This window comes from Pongo pygmaeus, chromosome 3 (assembly GCF_028885625.2).
Source record: "Pongo pygmaeus isolate AG05252 chromosome 3, NHGRI_mPonPyg2-v2.0_pri, whole genome shotgun sequence".
In the NCBI taxonomy this organism is placed as follows: domain Eukaryota; kingdom Metazoa; phylum Chordata; class Mammalia; order Primates; family Hominidae; genus Pongo; species Pongo pygmaeus.
In genome coordinates this window covers 90,707,418-90,730,046 of record NC_072376.2, presented here as the reverse complement: position 1 = coordinate 90,730,046, position 22,629 = coordinate 90,707,418, and the positions used below count along the sequence as shown (strand labels likewise).

At 41.2% G+C, this 22,629-nt stretch overlaps 1 protein-coding gene across 1 annotated transcript in view; it reads right to left on the bottom strand.

Moving 5' to 3' along the window:
- Nucleotides 1-22,629, bottom strand: part of FRAS1 (Fraser extracellular matrix complex subunit 1) — a 466,621-nt gene that overhangs the window by 71,621 nt on the left and 372,371 nt on the right. The window contains exons 45-52 of the mRNA XM_054485882.2: nucleotides 22,264-22,452; nucleotides 20,709-20,828; nucleotides 20,246-20,425; nucleotides 8,515-8,639; nucleotides 8,077-8,217; nucleotides 6,226-6,453; nucleotides 2,553-2,666; nucleotides 323-473 (exon numbers count right to left, since the gene is read on the bottom strand). Of these exons, the coding sequence (XP_054341857.1) occupies nucleotides 323-473; nucleotides 2,553-2,666; nucleotides 6,226-6,453; nucleotides 8,077-8,217; nucleotides 8,515-8,639; nucleotides 20,246-20,425; nucleotides 20,709-20,828; nucleotides 22,264-22,452 (1,248 nt within the window). The remainder of the gene's footprint in view (nucleotides 1-322; nucleotides 474-2,552; nucleotides 2,667-6,225; nucleotides 6,454-8,076; nucleotides 8,218-8,514; nucleotides 8,640-20,245; nucleotides 20,426-20,708; nucleotides 20,829-22,263; nucleotides 22,453-22,629) is intronic.

Genomic DNA, 22,629 nt, shown 5'->3' with positions numbered 1-22,629 from the left:
TTTCTTGTTGTTATTGTTTTTTTTAAAAAAACCAAGCAGTATCATGCATTCTTTTCCAGAAAACCTGGCCAACATTTAGAGCAATTTAGGAGTTGAAGCAGCACGGTAAAGGTGAATTTTTCTTTGCTGTAGTTCATCATCACAGGGAAAAAAATCAGGAGAAATGAAATTCTTAAGTTGGACGGTTAGGCACTAGAAGATCTCTGCAAAGAGGTTACTTGGGCATAAGTAGCTGGAAGTGGCTGTGAGAAGAATCTGGGAGATAAGGAGTGTGACATTAGCATAGATTTCTCCCATTTCTTAGTCCCCAGAGAGTCCCCACCCTGAGTGAAAGTGGCAGCAGCTCTGCCAGGCTGCAGCTTGTTCTCCACAAAGCCATGCTTAGGGCCCGTCGTTATCTCATAGACAAGCTGTGCGTCCTCGGTGTCTGGGTCCGTGGTCAGCAGTTCCTTCTTGGTGATCAGGTTGGTTGCCTAGAATAGAAACCCATTAAATTTAATTCCTGAGGTGGGAATAAAGCAGGAACAAGACCCTCTGACTCAGATTTAATTCAGTTCAACAATGATTTACTGAGTGTATTTACTGCATGGAAAGCTCTGTCAGGATTGGAGAGGCTATGAGGATGAAAACCATTCCAACTTCTGCCCTTGAGGTATTCACACTTCATAGGGAAAGAAAGGCTCATGCACAAGGTCAATGTGGCAAGAGCTATAATGGAAGACATAAAAAGACAGCTGTACACTTTTTAAGAGAAAGAGAGAGAGAGAAAAAAAGATTAATTTCATCTGGAGTTGAAGGAGGATGGATTGGAGGCAGTGGGATTTGAGTTGGGCCTTGAAAGAAAGTTGGAACTTTGAAAGAATAATTCAGTACAGGGAAGGTGGCCACTTTCTAGGAGTCGATTATGATACTTGAAATAGAGTAAGAGAAACAGACTGTACCCTGATATTGCCCAAATACACTGGCTGAACTTTCATTCATTCATTCATTGAAGTATTTAGTAAGGGCCAAGGTTTGAGCAAAGAAAGAGGGTGGTCAACAGTATTGAAGATTTTTTTAGGTCTAGTAAGGTAAAGACAGATAATTGGCCTCTGGATTTGGCAAAATAGAGGTCACGGGTGACTTTAATAACAGTTACTGCAATAGAGTAGGAGTAGGGGGTAGAAACCCAATTGGAGAGTATTGAGAAGAGAATGGAATTGCTCTGAATAAGGTGGGGAAAAAAGATCAAATAGGGCACAGGGGAAATTGGCAGTAACTTTAATTCATTTTTTTTAAACCCACCCAATTCAATTAGAAGCTATAGTGCAACAGCTACACATACAATGAACTGATCAGCTCCATGGAGATGGTAAACAAGCCACATCCTAGAAAGAATACCACCCACAAATGCAAGAAACCAGTTCTCAACTGAAGAACTATGTTTGGGTGGGGATGTGGATTTAGTGCTTGACATGATTACTAGGCGAAAATTATGGCATAGATCTTAAAATGACCAATTTGGAAATTAGGAGAAAGAGAAAGTAATGTCTAAAGTAAAATTCATCTGTGCACACTTACCTACAAAAATGGCCCGCTTCTTTCTCATTTATGGTAGACACTCGATATTTTCCAAAATCCACCCTCCTCTTCTTCTAGTGAACAATATTTTAGCTGAGCCTCTGCCTGCCCAGCTAGAGATGCTATTTCCCAGCCTCCCATGCAACATTTGGGCCATATGAACAATTTATTGCCAATAAATATGAGTGCAAGAGATGTATTCAATTTCTGTATCACTTGCTTAATATGGAGTTCCTTGCCCCTCTCTTTCTGTTTCCTCCTTGCCATATGCTGGTACAGTCGTCCCTCGGTATCTATGGGGATTGGTTCTAGGCTTCTCTGAGGATTACAAAATCCATGGATGCTCAAGTCCCTTATATAAAATGGCATAGTACTTGCATATAACCTATACACTTTCTCCTGTATACTTTAAGTCAAGATTACTTATAATACCTAATGTGGCACAAATGCTATATAAACAGTTGTTGTACTATATTTTTAAAATTTGTATTATTTCTTATTTTTTATCCTTCAAATATTTTTGAGCCACAATTGTTAGAATCCACAGATGTGGAACCTGTGGATACCGAGGGCCAAATGTATATTGATGAATTTCTGAAGAAGTTTGGCCAGGAGTCAATAGCAACCACTTAGTGATGGCAGAACAATAAGGTGGAGGGAATCCACATCTCTAAGTGCTCATGTAGAGCCCTGCACTGCCCACTTACTTCCACCCTATATGTGAGAAAAAAATAAATAAACTTCTATCTAGTCTGACCTACTATATTTTGGGGTCTTTTTAAAGAGCATCTTAAACTATACACAATCGTAACCGATCCTACACAAGTTTATCCTAACCAAACTCATAGAGCTCACTAATCTTGGGAAAATCAGTTTATTTAGGGAGGGATAAACAGGTGAGCTGAACTGGAGTTCTATTCATAAGTCATTGTCGTGAAGAAGGATGTAGCCCAAACTGGGTGGTGTGAACATGACAGAGAGGCAGGCCTTACCTTGCCATCCATGTATTCCAGCCACTGGAGTCCCAGGTTGGTGACAATTCTAGGCATGCCATCATCTACTGGGAGAATGTCTACTCGGAACGGCTGAGGTGCTGCTGTCATAATCTGAAGGGGAGGGCAGAAAAGAAAACTCATCATTCACAAGCACCTGAAGTATGTCAAGTCCAGGGCCTACATGGCTGGAACCTCTGAAATCTGTTGACACTTCAGAGATGAGGGATGGGCAACTGAGCCTGTTCCCATCCCTTATTGTCTTGGCACAAGGCCTAAGGGAGAAAGCTGAATGATAGAGTGAGAACAATGTAGGAAGAAAAGGAAAAACAAAAACAACAACAAGTGGCATTCTTGCTGGCATTTCACCTGCTTTGGAAGTTGGTTTTTACACACCTATGTCTTCTTTAGTTGAGTTCAATATTGCCTTGGGATGAAAAAAAAACAAAAACAGTACCGTTCCTTTCAATAAACCTTGTTAAAATTTTCATGAGAGGCTGGCAAAAATAATCATTAAATTGTTAATGTTGAAATTTCTAGGTAGGATTATGCCAGATGTGAAAGAGGTTTTCATGGGAAGATATTTTCTTTCTTTCTTTTTTTTTTCCTTTTCTCATTGTTGTTGTCTGTTTTAAGGAAGAGCTCTCTAAATGAGGGTGAGGGGCAGAAGAAATCAAAAATAAAAGTATTTGTGGGAGTAGTGAAAAGGAAATTTCGTTTATAATCCCATTCTCACAGATACACACATGCATGCATGCAACACACACATCAAAAACTGGATCTAGCATCTCCCTGTTCCTGGGTGGATACAGCAAGTTGGGACACAGGGCAATGAGATGTTGGCTTTTCAATCTCCCACAAGCCACCTTCTAAATAATTTCCATTTTTTAAATGACATCGTCCCTCCAGAGACCTGTTGTAACATTTTGTTTATAAGAGCAGTATCCCTCTTGCTGATATATCTTGAAATCTTTTTTCTCTTCTGAAAGTCAAACTAACTGGGGAGCAGCTACAGTTTGGGAGAGAAAAAAACAAGAGTGATGACTTGCCAGGTGGTGATGCTGTGCAGACACCAAAATGGCAGGAAAATCCCAAGAGCCATCCCACCGACATACCAGATAACTGAGAATGACCTTCTCACAGACTGTTTGTCTCTAATGGACACAGAGGATCTTTTTTTCCAGGAAGATAATCCTTCATCGTCAAAGCAGAAAAGGAGCTGTGCAGGCCTGAGAAGTGGATCCTTTTGTTATACTGGAAGTATAGAAAGGTGTACACATGCCGCTCACTAAAACTGCCTCCCCCAGGTCAGACACAGATGTAGGGGTGGCCCCAGGCCCACCTTTCACCAGAATTGCAGTTTTTCCCAGGGGGGGTTTATGAACTACAGGAGAGCTGGCTAACAAATGAAGGGATGAGTAAAAATGGCGGCAAGGGAATGGAAGGGGAATCAACATTTCTTCTGGATATCTGGATGTTAGAAGACAGCAATTCCTTTAGTAAGTAAAGCTTGACAGTTGCACAACCTCAAGAGAAAAGCATTTTACTGGTTTCACAAGCTGGTTCTAAAATGATGATGATTATGATGATGATGATGATGATGATGATGATGATGATGATGATGATGATGTTTACAGCTTCAGTTTATCTGATGTTCCCTGTGTGCCAGGCACTGGGCTAAGTGCTTTATGTACATCAGGAGAATATGTATCACTTCCACTTTACAGATAGGGAAAATGAGGCTTAGAAAGTTTAAATGATTTACAAGTACATTCAGTTTGTGCATGACAGGGCTGGAAATTAAATCAGTATCTCCTAGGATACACATGCAGAAGAATGAACTTGGGCCCCTATCTCTCACCACATACAAAAATCAAATCAAAATGGACTAAAGAATTAAACCTAAGACCTCAAACTATGAAACTATTACAAGAAAGCATTGAGAAAACTCTCTAGGACATCACTGTGAGCAAAGATTTATTAAGTGTTATCCCACAAGCACAGGAAACCAAAGTGAAAATGGACAAATGGGATCACATCAAGTTAAAAGGCTTCTGCACAGCAAAGGAAACAATCAACACAGTGAAGGGACCACCCAAGGCATGGGTGAAAATATCTGCCCATCTACAAGGGATTAATAAGCAGAATATATTAGGAACTTAAACAACTCTACAGGAAAAAATCTAATAATCTAATTTTAAAATGGGCAAAAGATTTGAATAGACATTTGTCAAAAGAAGATATACAAATGGAAAAGAAACATATGAAAAGATGCTCAATATCACTGATCATCAGAGACATGCAAATCAAAACTACTTTGAGATGTCATCTCACCCCAGTTAAAATGGCTTTTATCTAAAAGACGGTAATAAAAAATGCTAATGAGAATGTGGAGAAAAGGAAACCCTCATACATTGTTGGTGGGAATGTAAATTAGTACAACCACTATAGAGAACAGTTTGGAGGTTCCTCAAAAAACTAAAAATAGAGCTACCATACAATCCAACAATCCCACTGCTGGGTATATTCCCAAAAGAAAAGAAATCAGTATATCAGAGAGATATCTGCACTCCTATGTTTGTTGCAGCACTGTTCACAATAGCCAAGATTTGGAAGCAACCTAAGTGTCCATCAATAGATTAATGGATAAAGAAAATGTGGTACATATACACAATGGAGTACCATTCAGCCGCAAAAAAAGAATGAGATTCAGTCATTTGCAACAACATGTATAGAACTGGAGGCCATTCCATTAAGTGAAATAAGCCAGGCACAATCAAACATCACATGTTCTCACTTATATATGGGATCTAAAAATCAAAACAACTGAACCCATGGAGAGAGAGAGGAGAAGAATGGTTACCAGAGGCTGGGAAGAGTAGTAAGGGGGCAGAGATGGTTAATGGGTAAGAAAAAAAAGTTAGAATGAATGAATAAGGCATAGTTTTTGCTAGCATGACAGGTGACTAATGTCAAAAATAATTTAATTGTACATTTTAAAGTAACTAAAAGAAAATAACTGGATTGTTTGTAACACAAAAGATAAATACTTGAGGGGATGGATACACCATTTTCCATGATATGAGTGTTACACATTGTATGCCCATATCAAAACATCTCATGTACCCCATAAATATATATACCTACTATGTACCCACAAAAATTAAAAATAAAAAATTATTTTAAAAAAATCAATATATTTTGGATGCAAAAACCACACTCTTATCCACTGCTATTTCTCAAAGACTGAGAAACAGTGGTTAGGCTGAGGGGACCTAGTCCAAAAAGAGAAAAACAATCTAGAGATACACAATATTATTCAAAAACCAGATGAAAGAAAAATTAAGGAGTAAAGGATGGGCAAAAAGAAAAAAGAAATAACAGTAATACTAACAACAAGAACTATCACCATTTACTGAGCACTATTGTCAATGGTGTTAAGCACTTTATGTGGATTACCTCCTTGGATCCTTAAACCAACTATTTGAAGCAGATAATTACTGTCCATTTTACAGATGAAAAACTGAGGCTTAGAAATGTAATTTGCCCAAGGCCAATCTACTAGCTACTGATAGAATGAGAACTAAAACAATGGTATGCTTGATATAAAAATCCATGTTCTGCCTCTGCCATGCAGTGCTAGGCTACCTCCTCCAGTGTCCTCACCCCTCACCTCTTTTCCCCCTTCCTCAATGATGAAGAAGGGGTTTGTCCCATCAGAAACAGTGAAGGTGAACCGGTCCTTGAGGGAGTTACTGCTGTCATGGCTGTAGCTGACCCGGTTCTGGTAGATGTCTTCCATGGTGAAGGTGGAGGTGAGGTGGAAATGCTGCCCATTGCTGGTTCGCTCGATGGTGCCATGGCGTGGAGGCTGCACGATGGTGAATGTGACAGACTCGGCCTGTCCGGAAGGCAAAATACCCAAGAGGAGGGAAGCTCATAACAGAAACCAAAAGAGTGAGTGATGCCCAATTGCTGGTCAAGGGTAGCAGAACCCGAAGACATTGATAAAGTAAGGACTGTATTTTCTTTATAGACACCAAAAATAGAGCTAAACAGAATGACCATACTGTTTGCTACAATTGCACTTACATTCTGGTACCTTCAGTTGTAAGATTAAAACATTTACATTTCTTCTCTTCAGGTCATAGGGGAAAGCCTGAATTTTTAACCTCTACCAAGATGAAAGAAAATAGACCTTTTTAAACTGTTCATTTCCTTCCCATACATCTACCCAAAACTCTTATATACAGAATCTCATATGCATCACAACAGAAGCTAGCTTCTCATTTTTAATCACTGCTTCTCTGGTGACCCGCAGAAAGAAAAAATGCATAAAATCCTTCCCAAGGCTTTCCAAGGGTTTCCTACCAACTTAAAGCAAAATGCCAAGGCCTAACCTGGGCCAGCATGGCCCTCTGTGACCTAGTCCCAGGGTTCCTCTCTGGTCTCATTCTTTTCTCCTGCCTGTTCAATGGGTTCCAGCCTCTTGGCCTCTTGCCACCTTTGCTACAGTTATTCCCAGAGTCTAAGTGCACTTGATCACAGTGCCTTTGCATTTCTGGTTCCCCTGTCTGAAGAGTGAATTCTCCCAGATAACTGCATAGCTTGCCCTTTTGCTTAACAATGTCTTTGCTAAAGTATGACCTCCTCAGAGAGGCCTTCTCTGGATACTCTAAAGCAGCATATCTATCAATCTCTATCTCCCTCATCTCCCTTTATTTTTCTGCATAGCACTTGTTGTATCTGATATAATATGTTCCTTCTTTTTTTACTAGTAAGCCTTTCCCCCAAACAAAGATAGTAGACTCTCTAAGCCTGCAAATTTATCTGTTTTGTTACAGCCCTGTCTTTAGCATCTACAGCAGAGTCTAGAACCTCATAGGTAATTAATATTTGATGAAAGAATCAATCAATCAATGAGTGCTGGCACAGAGAAGGGGATACGTAGAACTAATTAATAAGTGTGGCAGTATGAGTTTATGTGAGCTAAGTCATGTCAGAATGTGAGATGCTTTAATCTGGAAGCATGAGAATAAAAGCTTAGTCTCCACATGCCTGTTTCACTGTACAAAGCCTAGTCTTTGAGGAGGCTCAAATTGTAATAATTAGTTGCCATCAGAGAGGTCTGGATGAAGGAGGTGAAAGGGAGAAAAGGGTATATAGGTATAGAAAATCCCTGTTCATGCTAATGGGAAATAATAACATTGGGTAAAATGTCATCTACCCGGTTTTCTGTAAATCAATACAAAATCAGCATGTTAAAAGGATTGTTACATGTACTCAAGGGAGAGGATGAATGTATTTAGGTTTTCAGAAAGGGTCTAAAAACAATTTGATCTCAAATGCATTTGTTTTTCTTTTCCAGAAGGCCCTGGTATCTTCTGTTTTTTAATCCTTCCAGGATGCTTGCACTCACCTTACAGCTCCTCCCTACCATCAGGATGCACAGCTGCAACTTGATAGCTACCACCAGGTCAGCCTCTCATTTAGCCAGAGAACCCAGGGGAAGAAGTGCTCTTACCTCTGTGTCAGCATCCACCGCCTTAAGCTCAAACTCTGTGATGGTCTTCCTCACGCCCTCCTGCACCCGCATTCCTAAGTTCTGTACAACAGGCAGCGAATCATCGACAGGGTGAAGAGTGATATGGAAAGTCTGAGTCACCTAGAATGGCAAGAAAGTGCAGGTGGGACACCTGTCCCCAGCACCTACCCAACAAGTCCAAGGTAGGTGCTCTCTACTTTTCTCTTTCACACATTGCTGGCACAAGTCAATAATTAGGAGCCCCAGAGTGAGTCCTCTTGGGCAAGAGCCAAGGTGGCTACAGAGGCTGCCCCTACCCCTTGACTGAGAGCAGAGGAAAATGAAGCTCTCCTCTCACCAGTCACTCTGCCTACTCCATTCAAAGAAGATGGCGAGGAATCAATACTTTTCAAGGATGGAGTTAAGTGCCTCACCTACCTCATTGACTCCATCAGACAGTGTAAAGCTGAAGGCATCTGAATGTTTCTCAGCCTCACTAGAATGGACATACTGAACATTTCGTGAAGTCAGATCAGCTTGAGTAAAGGAACTAATCTGGATACCTAGAAAAAGGGGAAGAGAGAAACAGAGACAGGATATTAAAATGCTAGCCATATATCTAAGGCTAGGGAAGTGTCATACTCTCACCAGATAGAGAGTCCTTTGTATTTTTCTTATAGCATTTATGTCCTCCACTTGAGGACTTTGTTGTTAGAATTGTTTGTGGATACAACAGCATATCTTCTGTGGGAACACATGTTAACTTAATTATACTGGCTTCTATGCGCAAAGCCAACAGCAGGTGTTCAATGTTACTCTTCTTTCTCTTGGGGTTTATGTATGTAGGTAAAATCTGTGAAAGGTAGAGCCACTGTCTTATTCTCCAAGCCCCTCTCTGTTGAGTTTTGTATTCCCCCAAGCTTCACAGTCCTTTCTGAAGACCTACCCTCATTTTAAATATTGCATAATGGTTTAGCTTTTAAACTGACGTTACAGGGCTTGGCTACACATGGCCTTGTTTCTGTGATTGGTGAGCCATCCCTGGCTGCCATAATTTTACTGGATATTCTTCAAGGTTCCTTTTAACTCTCAGGTCTATGATTCTAGCTTCTCCCATCCCACTTTAGCCCATCAGGCAGTAACAAAACTTACCGCATGACTCTGGGGCATGAGCAATTATTCCATACCAAATCAAAAATGACCTGGAAAAACAATATCCTTTAATAACATAATAGAGAAAAAATCATGTTAAATTTTTTTTTCAGAGTCGTTTTTAAAACAAAAAATTTGAAAGAAATTTTAAACAATGGTAAACTATCCCACAAATGTGCAATGTCTCTGTTTTAAATGCCTCACAACATTTAGCAAAACAACTTGGAATTGTTGCTTCTATCTTAGGGCTGCTAGGGCTCATACCCAGGTGCCAATCAAGACTGAAACGAAAATGACATCTTTTAATCCTCCAGCACAAATTCTCTCTTTCTGATTCTGGGTTTTGAGGTATTAATCCATTTAATCTAGTCCTTTAGTTTGGCCCTGAAATTGATTTGCTGTTTTCTGGGTTTTGTGATCTGTCATTGTTAACCTACAAAGAAAATAAAGATTCTATATTGACTCATATATTTAAGGGTGACATCAGTATCACTGCTTTATCTTTAAGAAGTTAAAAAAAATCAACACACGTGGTTTACATTTGCATCTCTCCTTATCATCTGAAATTTGTCACCCAGATACAATAGCCTCCCGAATATGGGGGCATTAATTTTTTGATGAGGCGTTTTATGTTTCTGTGCTTGCTACATCAGTTCTTGACAGGCAAGAAATGTAGCACCCTGTCTTATAGCTTTGTCTTTTGGCTCTGGACAGAAATCCATACCATTCTTTAAAAATTTAATAACTTCAGACTTGCTGCACTGAGAAATTTAAATCTCTTCCCCCTGTTGTGAATCCATTCTCACAGCTCACAGGAAAATCTCATCTGGATTCTCACCATCAACTGGTCACCTAATTCACTGTTCCCTTTATGGAAGTCTAAGACTGATTAAGAAAGGTGATAGATTTTGCCTTCCTCTTGAGATTGATTTTTTTAAACATTTTTTATTGAGGTAAAATTGACACATAATAAATTACATATATAGAGAGTGTGCAATTTCTTTTTCTTTTCTTTCTTTTTTTTTTTTGTCTGAGACAGGGTCTCACTTTGTTGCCCAGGCTGGAGTGCAATGACACAATCTTAGCTCACTGCAACCTTCACCTCCCAGGTTCAAGAGGTTCAAGTGATTCTCCTGCCTCAGTCTCCCAAGTAGCTGGAATTACAGGCATGCGCCACCATGCCTGCCTAATTTTTGTATTTTCAGTAGAGACTGGGTTTCACCATGTTGGCCAGGCTGGTCTCTGACTCCTGACCTCAGGTGATCCGCCCGCCTCAGCCTCCCAAAGTGCTGGGATTACAAGCGTGAGCCTCTGCCTCTGGTGTAAAGTGTGCAATTTCATAAGCTTTGGAACACCCAGAAACCATCATCTCATTCAAAATAGTGAACCGATTCATCACCCCAAGTTTCCGACTTATGCTTCATAATCCTTCCATCCTTCCCTTTTCCATCGCCTACCCCAACCCAAAGCGACCAATGAATTGCTTTCTGATGCTACAGATTAGTTGGCATTTTCTCTACTTTTTAATAAATAGAATTATATAGTATATACTATTTCATGTCTAGTTTCTTTCATTTAGCATGCCCCATATATAAAGCTGCCGTGATTATTAGTGTGCAAATCTTTGTATGGACATAAGTTTTCATTCTTCTTGGTAAATCTCTAGGAGTGAAATGCCTGGAATATATGTTAGGTGTATGCTTAATTTTTCAGAAAACTGCTAAACTGCTTTTCCAAGGTGGTAGTACCATTTTATATTCTCACTATATTGCACGAGAGTGCTAGGCTTGATCTTAGTGCGACTTTCCCAATTCAATCTAGCAAATATTGAGCACCTACTATGGGTGGAACACAGTTTAAAGACTGCTTATTTATGTTGAATTTTATCTTTTAACAAGTCTGGGAGGTTGAGGTTAGCACGTTACCCCCATTTTGTAGATCATGACACTGTAATTTATATAATTAAAAAGTTATGTGACGTACCCAATGTCACATAGCTAATAAGGGGGCAGTGATGAAATTGAAACCCGAGGCGGTCTAATTTCAAAGTTTATGCCTGCTAGGAGCACTTTTTGTAAAACTTATCTAGACAAGAAACCTCTTGGATTTCACTCTTCTTTAAAGTGTTTTCAATATGAAAGTAATATATGCCTATTAAAGAGAATGTGAAAAATCTAGACGAGTAGGAAAGAAAAATCATTCATAGACTTACCACTGAAAAAACAACACAATATTTTTGAGCAGTTCTTTCTAAAATGCTTTATTGGCTATATGCTCTTTCTTGTCTGAAATATTGATTTTGATGGGTTTTAATATTATCATTTAAATGACACCCATAAATATGTGCCAGGGGTAACAAGTTGCATCTAGAACCTGAGTTTTAAGAGGACAAGGATTTTTTCTTGTTTCTTCACTGATGTGCACCTAGAATAATCCCTGGAACACAGTAGATGTTCAAACCATATTTGGTGAATTAATTTAGATTATCCACTATAATCTATACCTAAGAGGTTCTATTGAGCACATACAGTCATGCGTCACATAATGACATTTCAATTTTGGTCAACAACAGACTGCATATAATGGTGATCCCATAAAATTATAATACTGTACTTTTTCTGTGTGTAGATATGTGCAGATACACAAATACTTACCATCATGTTACAATTGTCTACAGTATTCAGTACAGTAACATGTTGCACAGGTTTGTTGCCTAGGAGCAACAGGCTATATGCATATAGCCCAGGTTTGTAGCAGGCTATGCCATCTAGGTTTGTGTAAGCACACTCTCCGATGTTCACAAAATAATGAAATCGCCTGACAATGCATTTCTCAGAATTGTTAAGCAATACCTGACTATATTTTCAATCATCATCCACTTTTTATTTTTAAAATTTTAGCCTTTGCTAATTGGGTTTTGGAAGACTTCATCTGCTCATTTGTCAGCAAGGTGGTGTTTCTAAAGACATATTGCCCCTACCGCTGTCACAACAGGTAGTTGCTATTTGAAATATCTTGAAGGGTTTTAATCCCATTGAAGGTGTTTTCAATCACTAACCTGCTGGCTAAACTATGTATCTGGCAGTATTATGGAGACCCACATTAATCCTGTCAGTCTTTCCAATTCCTCTGGAGGGCCAGCACGCTAAAGAAAGCACAGTCCAGGTCAGGGAAATGGTGTGGAAATAAAGCATCTCTGAAGAAATTGCCTTCTTAACAGCATGTTAGATGATGCCTCCGTCCTCTCACTTGCAGCACAGCTGTGGGCAGTTCTATGCATGTTACCCATGTCCATGTCTTATCTCAAGCTCATCCTGTGGGAGACTCTCAGCCTTCTTGCTTCAGGATTTTTGAAAAGCCTCTTGTGATGGGTTGAATTGCACCCTTTCCCCACCACAAATTCATATGTTGAAGTCCCAAGCCCCAGTATTTCAGAACTTAACTTATCTGGAAATAGTGTCATTGTAGATGTAATTAGATCACATGAGGTCACTGGGGTGGGCTCTAATCGAATATGACTGGTGTCATAAAAAAGGGAAATTTGGATACAGACATATCTAAACAGGGAGAACACCACATGAACAAGAAGATGGCCATCTCCAAGCCAAGGAGAGAGGCCTGGGGCAGGTCCTTCTTTCACAGCCCTCAGAAGGAGCCAGTCCTACCAACACCTTGATCTCAGACTCGCAGCCTTCAGAACTGGCAATAGATTTCTGTTGTTTAAACTGCATATTCTGTGGAACTTTTTAATGGTAGCCCTAGCAAGCTAATATGCCTCTGCTCTCAGGGAGAACCCAGACCAAGACAATGGGCTCATCCTATTTTGGTTGGTCTCACAATACTGAAAGAGGTTGAAATAAAGAGGAAACGAAATAACACCATTGCTAAAGCATCACCTCTGAGAATTGTTTCCTAACTAACCCCCATCACTCTCTTAGGTGGAACCTGCCGTGCATGCTTTGGGCTCCCCGTGTCCTCTGCCATGTTGCTAGTGAACATGTGTGTGAATTATGTGTGTAGCAAATTATGTGTACCTGGCTACTGAAACACATGTGCACATATCTGTCTACATGTCCCCCCACTTCCAAAACGTAAGTATTCTCTTGTAGCAGCTACTCAGTAAGTGTTTGTTGAAGGGAGAAAGGAAGGCAGGGAGGAAAAGAGGAAAGGAAGCAATTCTAACATGACAAGTACCATATGTATGTAATTACAACCCAGACTGTAAATAGAATTTCACTGGGGTCCTTTTAAAAGACACTCATATTCTAAGCCCCATCTCTAGGAGACTCTATTTATTGGTCTAGGTGGGGCCCAGGCATCATTATTTTTAAACACCTGCCACTCACTCAGGTGATTCTAATGTGTAATGTTCTAATCACTCAGGTGATTCTAATGTCCAAACAGAGCTGAGAACCCTTGATTTAATAGAAAAGTAGAAAGAACGATCAGAACACCCGTTTTGCTTTCTTTTTTTGTTGTTGTTAAATGCTTTCTTTCTGCTCTATATGAGTCACATAGGCCAGTGTAATACACTGCTTTATTTCATTGTATTTTTTTGTTATGTCTATAACTGGAACAGTCACAGCCCCCTCAGAGGTAGCAGATAAAATGGTGGATGACATTAAGATCAAGTATTTGATCTTATTCAATCTGTGCAGAGGTGGGGTGGTGGTTATGTCTGAAGTTACATGAATTCTGCAGGTTTAAAAAAATTATTTTAGATTCAGGGGTACATGTACAGGTTTGTTACAGGGTATATTGTGTGATGCTGAAGTTTGGGCTTCTGTTGATCCTGTCACCCATATAGTGAACACAATATCCAACATTAAGTTTTTCAGCCTTTTCTCCCCACTCCCTCCCTCCCCAGTGTCTAAGGTTCCCATCTTTATGTCCACGCATACCCAATGTTAAGCTCTCACTTACAAGTGAGAATATGTGATATGTGGTTTTCTGTTTTGAATTCTGCAATATTTTTAATAAGAGAAATTGTGTGGGTTTACTGACAAGAGAACTATTTATATCTGGTGAATAAAAATAATGCTTCATATGACTGTTACTAAATTGGTAAGTGCTAAGGGTTGGCCCTTAAAGTGCAGTCATGACTAGGTAGCCTAAAGGGGGCTTAGTACTGCGATTTCTCCATACGTGAGGACATGATACAGACTAGCCTCCACAACGATAGAAAACTAGTGAGGAATGAGGATTATGAGTGGGCTGAGGGTGCAGGCACAACTGAAGAGGTTCAACTATCCTGCAGCTCACACATCCCTGGAGGCAGCCTGGACTCTAGGGTAGTCTGACTTATGGAGGTGGCTGAGTCAAAGCCCAGGACATTACCTGGAAGTTCTCGCTTTGACCTTTCTCTCTCTAACTGTGTATTCTCTAAGGACAATATTATCTGTCCAAGCCACACGGGCTCTCATGATGCTGTCCCTCCATTTTGAAATCTGGTTGAGATGATATTATGACTTCTGGACAAAATGTCCACTTCCCTGAGAACTTTCAGAAGTGAGCTTAAAAGGCCAACTAGGGTAAGGAAGGGAAAAGATGCTTGTTTGAAAGGTGGCTTACCTTTTTTGGAGCTTTAATTTAGCTCCTTCGAGAAATGAAAACTTGGCAGTGGGTACAAAGTAGAAAGTGGAAAATCTGTGGGCGAAACCTTGATAAGTTGACTCTTAGCAAGAAAGCGTTCCCTGAAGAGTTTTGTAACAGCCAAAGGGTTTAAGGATTTAAGACGTCTAGACTCATCCTCGAGGGTACTCACTTTCATGGGTACGTCAGTGATTAGTAAATAGCTGATGAAAGGATTTTCAATTTGATGAGGATAAAGCTCTTCATCTGCCTGATTTTAAGATTTAAGAGCAAGATAGGATCCTTAGAATGGTTAAAACAACAATAACAACACAGGGGTTGGTTCCACATTCCCAGAAGGGTGGGGAAATGCTCCGTGTAACCTGTGATTCACAGAGGCTACATGAAGCTAAGCACTGTACACAGTGCTTTTCTTCAAGCAGCATCTTTTACAGAATTAAGAAGCTTTGGGGGCTGATCAGTGAGGAGACCTACCTCTGGTACCCCCTGCCACCGCCCCGCTGTGGTGCGGAAGTCCTTCTCTGTTTGCCTTTGCTAAGCACTAACAACATCTGAAAAGTTTATTTCGGGCTCTGGTTCAGCTTCCGGTGGACTCCACAGGGGGAGGAAAGCAATTGTGGCTTTCCCCAGGTTGCCCATCAGCAAAGGGCTTTTTAATGGGTCTCTAAATGCCTTTAGGAATTCTGACAGATCAGAGAAGATCTTTTCTTCATCTGGCCAAGCAGCCATTATGTCACTTTAGGCTTTGAGGAAGGTGTGTTGTAACTGGTGAGGGGAATCCAGCACGAGGTAGGCCTCCTTGAAGTATTGCAGAAGCAGCAACTACCTAACTTCTGAATGAAGCACATGCGGTGAGACTGAAATGAGTAAGGTGTTGAGAGTTGTGTTGTGTTGACAGCTGTCTTTTGGAGCTCTGCTGATTTCAATATGCTCTACCGGGAATAAAGTTAAAACTAAGAGCAAGGATTCAGACTTAGGATTAGATGCCACAGCCTACTATTTCTCACTAATCCATGACTGGCCTTTTAGACAGAACAATTATTTGGTTCAGGGCTTATCTCATTCATTGCTGGACATTTGTTAATAGCATTCCTATCTCTACCCTCTAAATGCTTGTTTAGCCACCATTACCCTTCAACCCCATCTGAATCAGTGTGACAACTTGTACCCTAAGGGTGACAACCAAATGCCCTATCCCTTGAAAACCAGTGTTGTCCTGGAAATTGCTATATTCCAATATTACGCCTCCCCTGCTTAAAAAAGATATGACTGCTATTAGTTAAGTAATTAGATGCCCAGTTAGAGTCTACATTCTCCAGCCACCTCACAGCTTTGCATGCATATGCTCTTGCCACTGGAAGGTGATACGTGTTATTTGAGGCCTGGTACATGGCTCATGCCTATAAACACAGCACTTTTGGATGCCAAAGCAGGCACTTGAGCTCAGGAGTTCAAGACCAACCTGGCCAACATGGCAAAACCCTGTCTCTACTAAAAATACAAAATTTAGCCAGGTGTGGTGGTGTATGCCTGTAATCCCAGCCACTTGGGAGGCTGAGGCACAAGAATCATTTGAACCTGGGAGGCGGAGGTTGCAATGAGCCAAGATCACACCACTGCACTCCAGCCTGGGTGACAGAGTGAGACTCCGTCTCAAAAAAAAAAAAAGTGACGTGTTCTTCAAGTAATGCTCCTAAAATCAAAATGGATGTGGGGCTCCCCTGGCCTTTTCTTTCTTCCTGCTGGCTGGAGGAGGACCACAGCTGCGGCATTCACCTTGGGCCAGAGGTAGAAGCCTCACACTGAGGATCACTGAGCCACCTCACACCCCTGAGCCACCTGCCTTTGGATTACTCTGAGAGAAAACAAATGTCTTGTTGAAGTCATTATATTTTGGGGTCTCCTTGGTCCAGCAGCTTAGCTTTTATCCTAGTTAATATAACTCCTTACTCTAATATCCCAAGAAAAACAGGGTCTTTTGGGTCTACTGATAGAGGGAAACCCTGATGTGAGGGTGTGGCCTGCTCAATCTTGAAAAGACAGTGCATACAGGGATTGGACTCTCTTCGGTGACAGAAGGCTCAGGTCTGTCTTCTGCACAGTTTGTATAGGCAGATGGCTTCCTACATCTCCTATGGGGAAGAAGAGATTTCCCCACCTTTTCTGTCTACAGAGGACAATCAATTATAATCAGCTGACCAAGCAAGACAGCAGGAGGGTGTCTGCAGCACCAGTGATTAATAATAATTCCAGGAGGTCTCTGGTCCCCAAATAAATATCTTGGTGCTCTGTACTACAGACACTGGCCTAGAAGTTGCTCTGCTCTTCTTGGAAATAACAGAACCCCCCCTCTCCTCAAGTCCAACTTCTGGTAAACCCATCCTCACACACTGAGACAAGTGGGGTGAGGTGCTGCTGCTTTTTGCTAAGCTGTAGCCAACCGCCTTCAGGGAGGCCAGTAAGTAATCAACATGTACTTCCTCCAAAGTGAGGCTTTTGACATGTAAAAACAATCACACCTGGCTAAATTTTGTATTTTTAGTAGAGCCGGGGAGGTAGGGAAGGAGACAATCCTGGCTAACTGAAACAGAAGGGCTCAGTGTGGGGTTGGTGATGAGGAGGGCAGGGAAGTCCTGTTCTATTAGCCATGGGGAGGGGCCCCTCAGAGTAAACAAAGAGGACTGGAGCCTTGTATCTACTCTTCTCAGAGTTACTGGAAGCAGGCAGATTGAGAAAAACTAGTAGGGACTGGGAAAGGTGTGAATTAGGAAATCAAGCCCATTGGAAAAGGGCACCTGAAGGAACCATCCCAGGTAGACAGCTTTCCTCCACTTTTGGAGGGTGCTATTCCAGGAGGAGGGAGAAGCATGATCACCTACTGGCCTCTCCTGAACCAGAGCTGGCTTGGTTTCAGTAACCAGATTTTAAACCCAGGAAAGGCTGAGAGCTGTGAAAACAGAAAAAGCAAATTTGGAGCCCCTGGCTCCCCAACAGGACTCTTAACACAGCTGGGGTCAGGGAAGAGCTGGGGCTGCTACTGACCAGCAGGGAGGCAATGGCAGTGCCTTGAGGAAGCTCAGAGCTTTTGAAGGCTCTGCATGGTGTGGATGAGTCGCCTAACACAACAGCCAAGTCTGCCCTTTCATCTTTGGAGAGATACAATCAGCAGCCTCACAGAATTCTGGCGGAAACAATTAGCTCGTGAATTCTTTATCTAATATCTCAGCAGCCAAGGTCTTGGGGGTGCTGCTCTGCAAACTTACCCCAGGAAATTTCAGACAAAAAGGTAGGTGACTTGCTCTAATTCCCACTAGGGATTTTAGCCAATCTGTCCATCTCTCTGTACACCCTCCTGCCATACACGTAAAACATGCCCTCCTCCACCATCGCTCTGGACCCAGATGCAGTCTGCCTCCCTCACTTCCTCCATTTGATCACCCTCCACCTTTTAAAGCTCATCTCTCCCAAGTCTCCCCTTCATTCACTCTGCTGCAGCCAACCTGGTCTCCTTGCTGCGTCTTGAACGTGATTTGCCTGACGGAACCTGCCTCGGGATGTTGACATTTTGCTGATCCCTCTGTCTGGAATGTCCTTTTTTTTTCTTATGTATCAGCGTGGCAAGCTCCCTGACTTTCTTCAGATGTCTGCTCAACTGTCGTCTTATTATTACAGAGGCCTTCCCTCACCTGCTTGCTCTCTGTGTTCTCCGAGGAATACCCTTCCTTCTCCTAGACACTCATCACCATCTGACACAGCATATACGTGCTTGCTTGCTCGTTGTTGGAATCCTTGCATTAGAAAGTGAGTACAATCAGGGCAGGAACTTCCCCCATTTTGCCATTTCCCTGGATGAATTAATGAAGACTCTATAATCTCAAATCTGAAAAGAATCCATGAAACTCTAAAACTCCAATATGCTGTCACTGCCTCTATGTTCCAAGAAATAAAGATAATTCTACCTTTAGATTGTCTTTTTTTTGAGATAGAGTCTTGCTCTGTCACCAAGCTGCAGTGCAGTGGTGCAATCACAGATCACTGCAGCCTCAAATCCCAGACTCAAGCAATCCTCCTGTCTCAGCCTCCCAAGGAGCTACAACTACAAATGTGCACCACCACATCTGGCCTTTAAAAAAAAAAAGAAAAGACCAGCCTGTTGCCCAGGCTGGTCTCAAACTCCTGGACCCAAGTGAGATCTTCCCACCTCAACCTCCCAAAGTGCTGAGATTACATGTGTGAGCCACTGCACCTGGCTCTAGATTGTTTATTCAGCAAATATCTCTTGTCACTCACATCCATTCAGCTCCCAGCTTGTGTAGGTTCTCCCCTGAAATTCCTTTCTTTCTTCCGTCCTTCTTTCAACCAACAAATGTCTGTTGAATGCTTACTAGGTACAGGAATTCTCTCTCACATTATTCTCATCTTACTATTCTCATGGCTGCTGCTCTAGGTGAAACCCCACTACCTTCTACCTGGCCAAATGTGAAAGCTTTCTAACCCCTTCCACTGCTTCCTTTTTCTTTCCTTCAGTTCATCCTGTTAGACACTACCTGATGAGTTTCACTTTCCTTCCTTGCTCAAAATTCCACAGTGACTCACTATTGCCTATTAAATTAAATAGGGGTTACTTATCCCAGCTTTGAAGATCCTCCACAAACTCTCAATCTATCCATGAGCCCCATCTCCTACTATTTTTAGAATATGTGCTTCAGTTAAATTGACCTACTTGTTGTTTTTTGAATGTGCCTCCCATGCTATTCCCAGCTCTGGAAAGAATACAAATTCTGTATACCCAAACTCTGCCTTCCAAGGGCACTCTTAAATGCCACCTCTGTGCATGTTCTCACCCAATGTAGCCTCTCCCACTTTTAAACTCCTACAACACCATGTTTATACCTTTCTTAAAACACCTGCCGTATTTTCCTCTGAGTTATGGTTATGTGCAGAGGTTCCTTATCTTACCCAATAGAGAACTCTGGAGGGCAAGGACTGTATCTCAATCATCTTCATTTCCTGAGCAGCAGCTAAACCAGAATCTTGCTCAGCACACTTGCTCACTCACTATTCACTGGATTGAATTTTTAAGCCATGCAGAATGCCTTGCACAATGCCATGTGCTCAAGGGAGTATAGATGAAAAGCAGGATGCAGTGTTTGCCCTAAAGGAGTTTGCCATCTAGTTATGGAGACAAGATTGCACATAGAAAATTTTACATGTAATTTTTAATTTACCTTCAGTAAGTAATCATTAAGCACCTGCTGTGTGCTAAGTATAATACAAGCCAGTGTATAATGGCCAAAATTAGTGAGGCAGAAAATAAATATGAATTAAGGCAGATTCTAGGTATACATGATACATGATGTGGCTGCCCTCAATACTTACTAAGGCCTAAGTTTTGATTCAGTAAATCAAGAGATGATAGACTTACCTGGTGATGTTGCATGTTCCAAGTGGCCCAGCTGGGGCTGTCTGGTGATTCTGTAGATCAATTCTGTAGGCCCACTGTCCTGGTCAGTGGCAGACAGCTGCAGGGTGGTGATTTTCTTCACTGAGTTTTCATCCAAGACCAGTCCTTTATTGGTGATGATGACTGGTGGGGATTTGTCTTCTGAAAATATCAGAAATAGTGATTTGAAATGGGATCTTCTCAGCCTCTTTTCTTTAATTCCAGGCCTGGTGCCAAGAAGTAAGGTCAGAGTCATCTCTAGGCCTGTGTGTTAGAGAGCACACCAAGGAGCCAGGGCTTCATGCAATAAAAGGGGTATGATTTTCAGTTTCCACACCAACTAGGTAAAGGGAAGGACTCGAGCCTCGAGGTGAACAAAGTGTAAACTATATAACCTCAGAACTACTAAAATAGTTTTATATTAGAAAATTAAATGCCTCTTTACCTAGAACGCTGATGGAAAATGACTTGTCAATCAATCTGTTGCCTTCTCCATCAACCACATCAAATTTAAAAGCAAAGCTACCTCCAGGTTCTCCTGTTCCATGACTATATTCTATGTGGCCTATAAAAAGGAAAAAAAAATCAAGATTTGCTATTAGTGCTTTCTGCCCTTATTTCTGAAGGAAGAGGTGGGAATTCAATTGGTGTTCACACCAATGCATCAGTTCACACCTTCCTTGCTTTGACACTGCTTTTGACATTTTAATCTAAAGTTTTCATTTCCTCCTTTTCCTCTCCCACCATCTACTTTCTCATAACCAAAGACCTTCTCATAACAAAATCACCCCAAGTGATATTTCTCATGGTTAAGGCTGAGCCTTTTTGAAAGATCAGCTCAGCCTCTAAGGATACCTCATGAAAACTAGATCCACAAAACTGCCCATGTGTAAATGTGCACTGACCACACCCACATCACCTGGAGTGACCCTATTATATATCAGAATCACAAGGGCAAGAAGACACAGAGCTGCACCTCACATTCTCCCAGAACTCTTCACTTTTCATTGCCCAGTTCACGGAGCAACATGGGCTATAGCCAACCAACAAATAAATAAACTCCACATAGAACTCAAAAGGATCTAAAAGGAGAAGTACAACAAAAATGTATTACATTTTTGTTAACCTACAGCATCACTTAAAAGCATCTATCAATTTGGTTGTGTAAATATAACCAAATCTCTGGGAAGAGGGGGCTGGTCTTATCTTTTAAAAGTAGACACTGACATATGAAACAATTAAGGAATTACTTTCCTTTTGCCTCTTCCACTCCCCTTCACTAAAGCATAGCCAGGTCCAAGGAGAATTCAGCTGTTGTCAATTTTAGATGTTAGTGTGTGGGCAGGACACTTGTTTCTTATCCGCAGGGGTATATTTCCACTTCTAAACAGAATTGCACATAATCACAAGACTTTGGATTACGTTTTCCCCAATATATAACTTTTTTTCCCTTTTGTATCCCTGAAAGCACTGTACAGTAACTACGTAGCATTTAACATTTACGCCTTTACGTTACATCAGCATTTCCTGATGGAGGGATGAGCCATGTAATTTCCCCTAGGCAGTTCCGATTTATGCCCTTCCATTTTGCTTAGTTCATTAACTTGTGCTCTTTGGGGAGCTGAAAAGAGATATAAATTGCTCACCTAAGGAAGGCATAATTTTCACCTTAATCCATCTCAACTCACTTCTTTTTTCCTTCTCTCTCTCTCATATACACTTTTTAGCATCACAGCAAGTCAAAATAACGTTTTCTCTCCAAAATAGCTGCAAATGCCACCAATGCTAAGTCAAAGCATGAACACATTTCAACCAAGAAAGATAGGGCTTTTTCAAAAACAAAAAGAAAAAAAATGAGAAAACAAGGAAGAGAACAAATGAAGCTCTTCAAAACAAAGACTGCACAGTTTATTGCCATAGACTACCAGACATTTAATTCTCATTTTACTAGTGTAGGTGCAGTCCACAGAAGCCTGGTAGGCAGAAGAGAACTGGCTGACCTTGGCTAATGTCTGCCTGGGTGAAACTTCGGATGGGGCCTTTAATAGAAATTTGCTCCAGGTTGCCATGCTTCACCATCTGCAGGCGCCCTGCACCAGGATCTTCCTTCATGATGAACATAACCTGATGGTCATCTGAGTCAATATCTGTCACTTTCAAGTGCTGTTCTGCGATGCGTGCTACGGACCCTTGGAAGAGAATGGAAGAGAGTAGGTTATTCCCCAACATTTCCTTTGAATGGGATGTCAAATGATTTTAGGAGACTGGAGGCTAAATTATCACATATTCATTGGGTCTAGGTACCAGGCACTTGCCCTTCTCAATTTCCAGCTGAATAAATTATGATTTCCCTAGTGAAAGAGTAC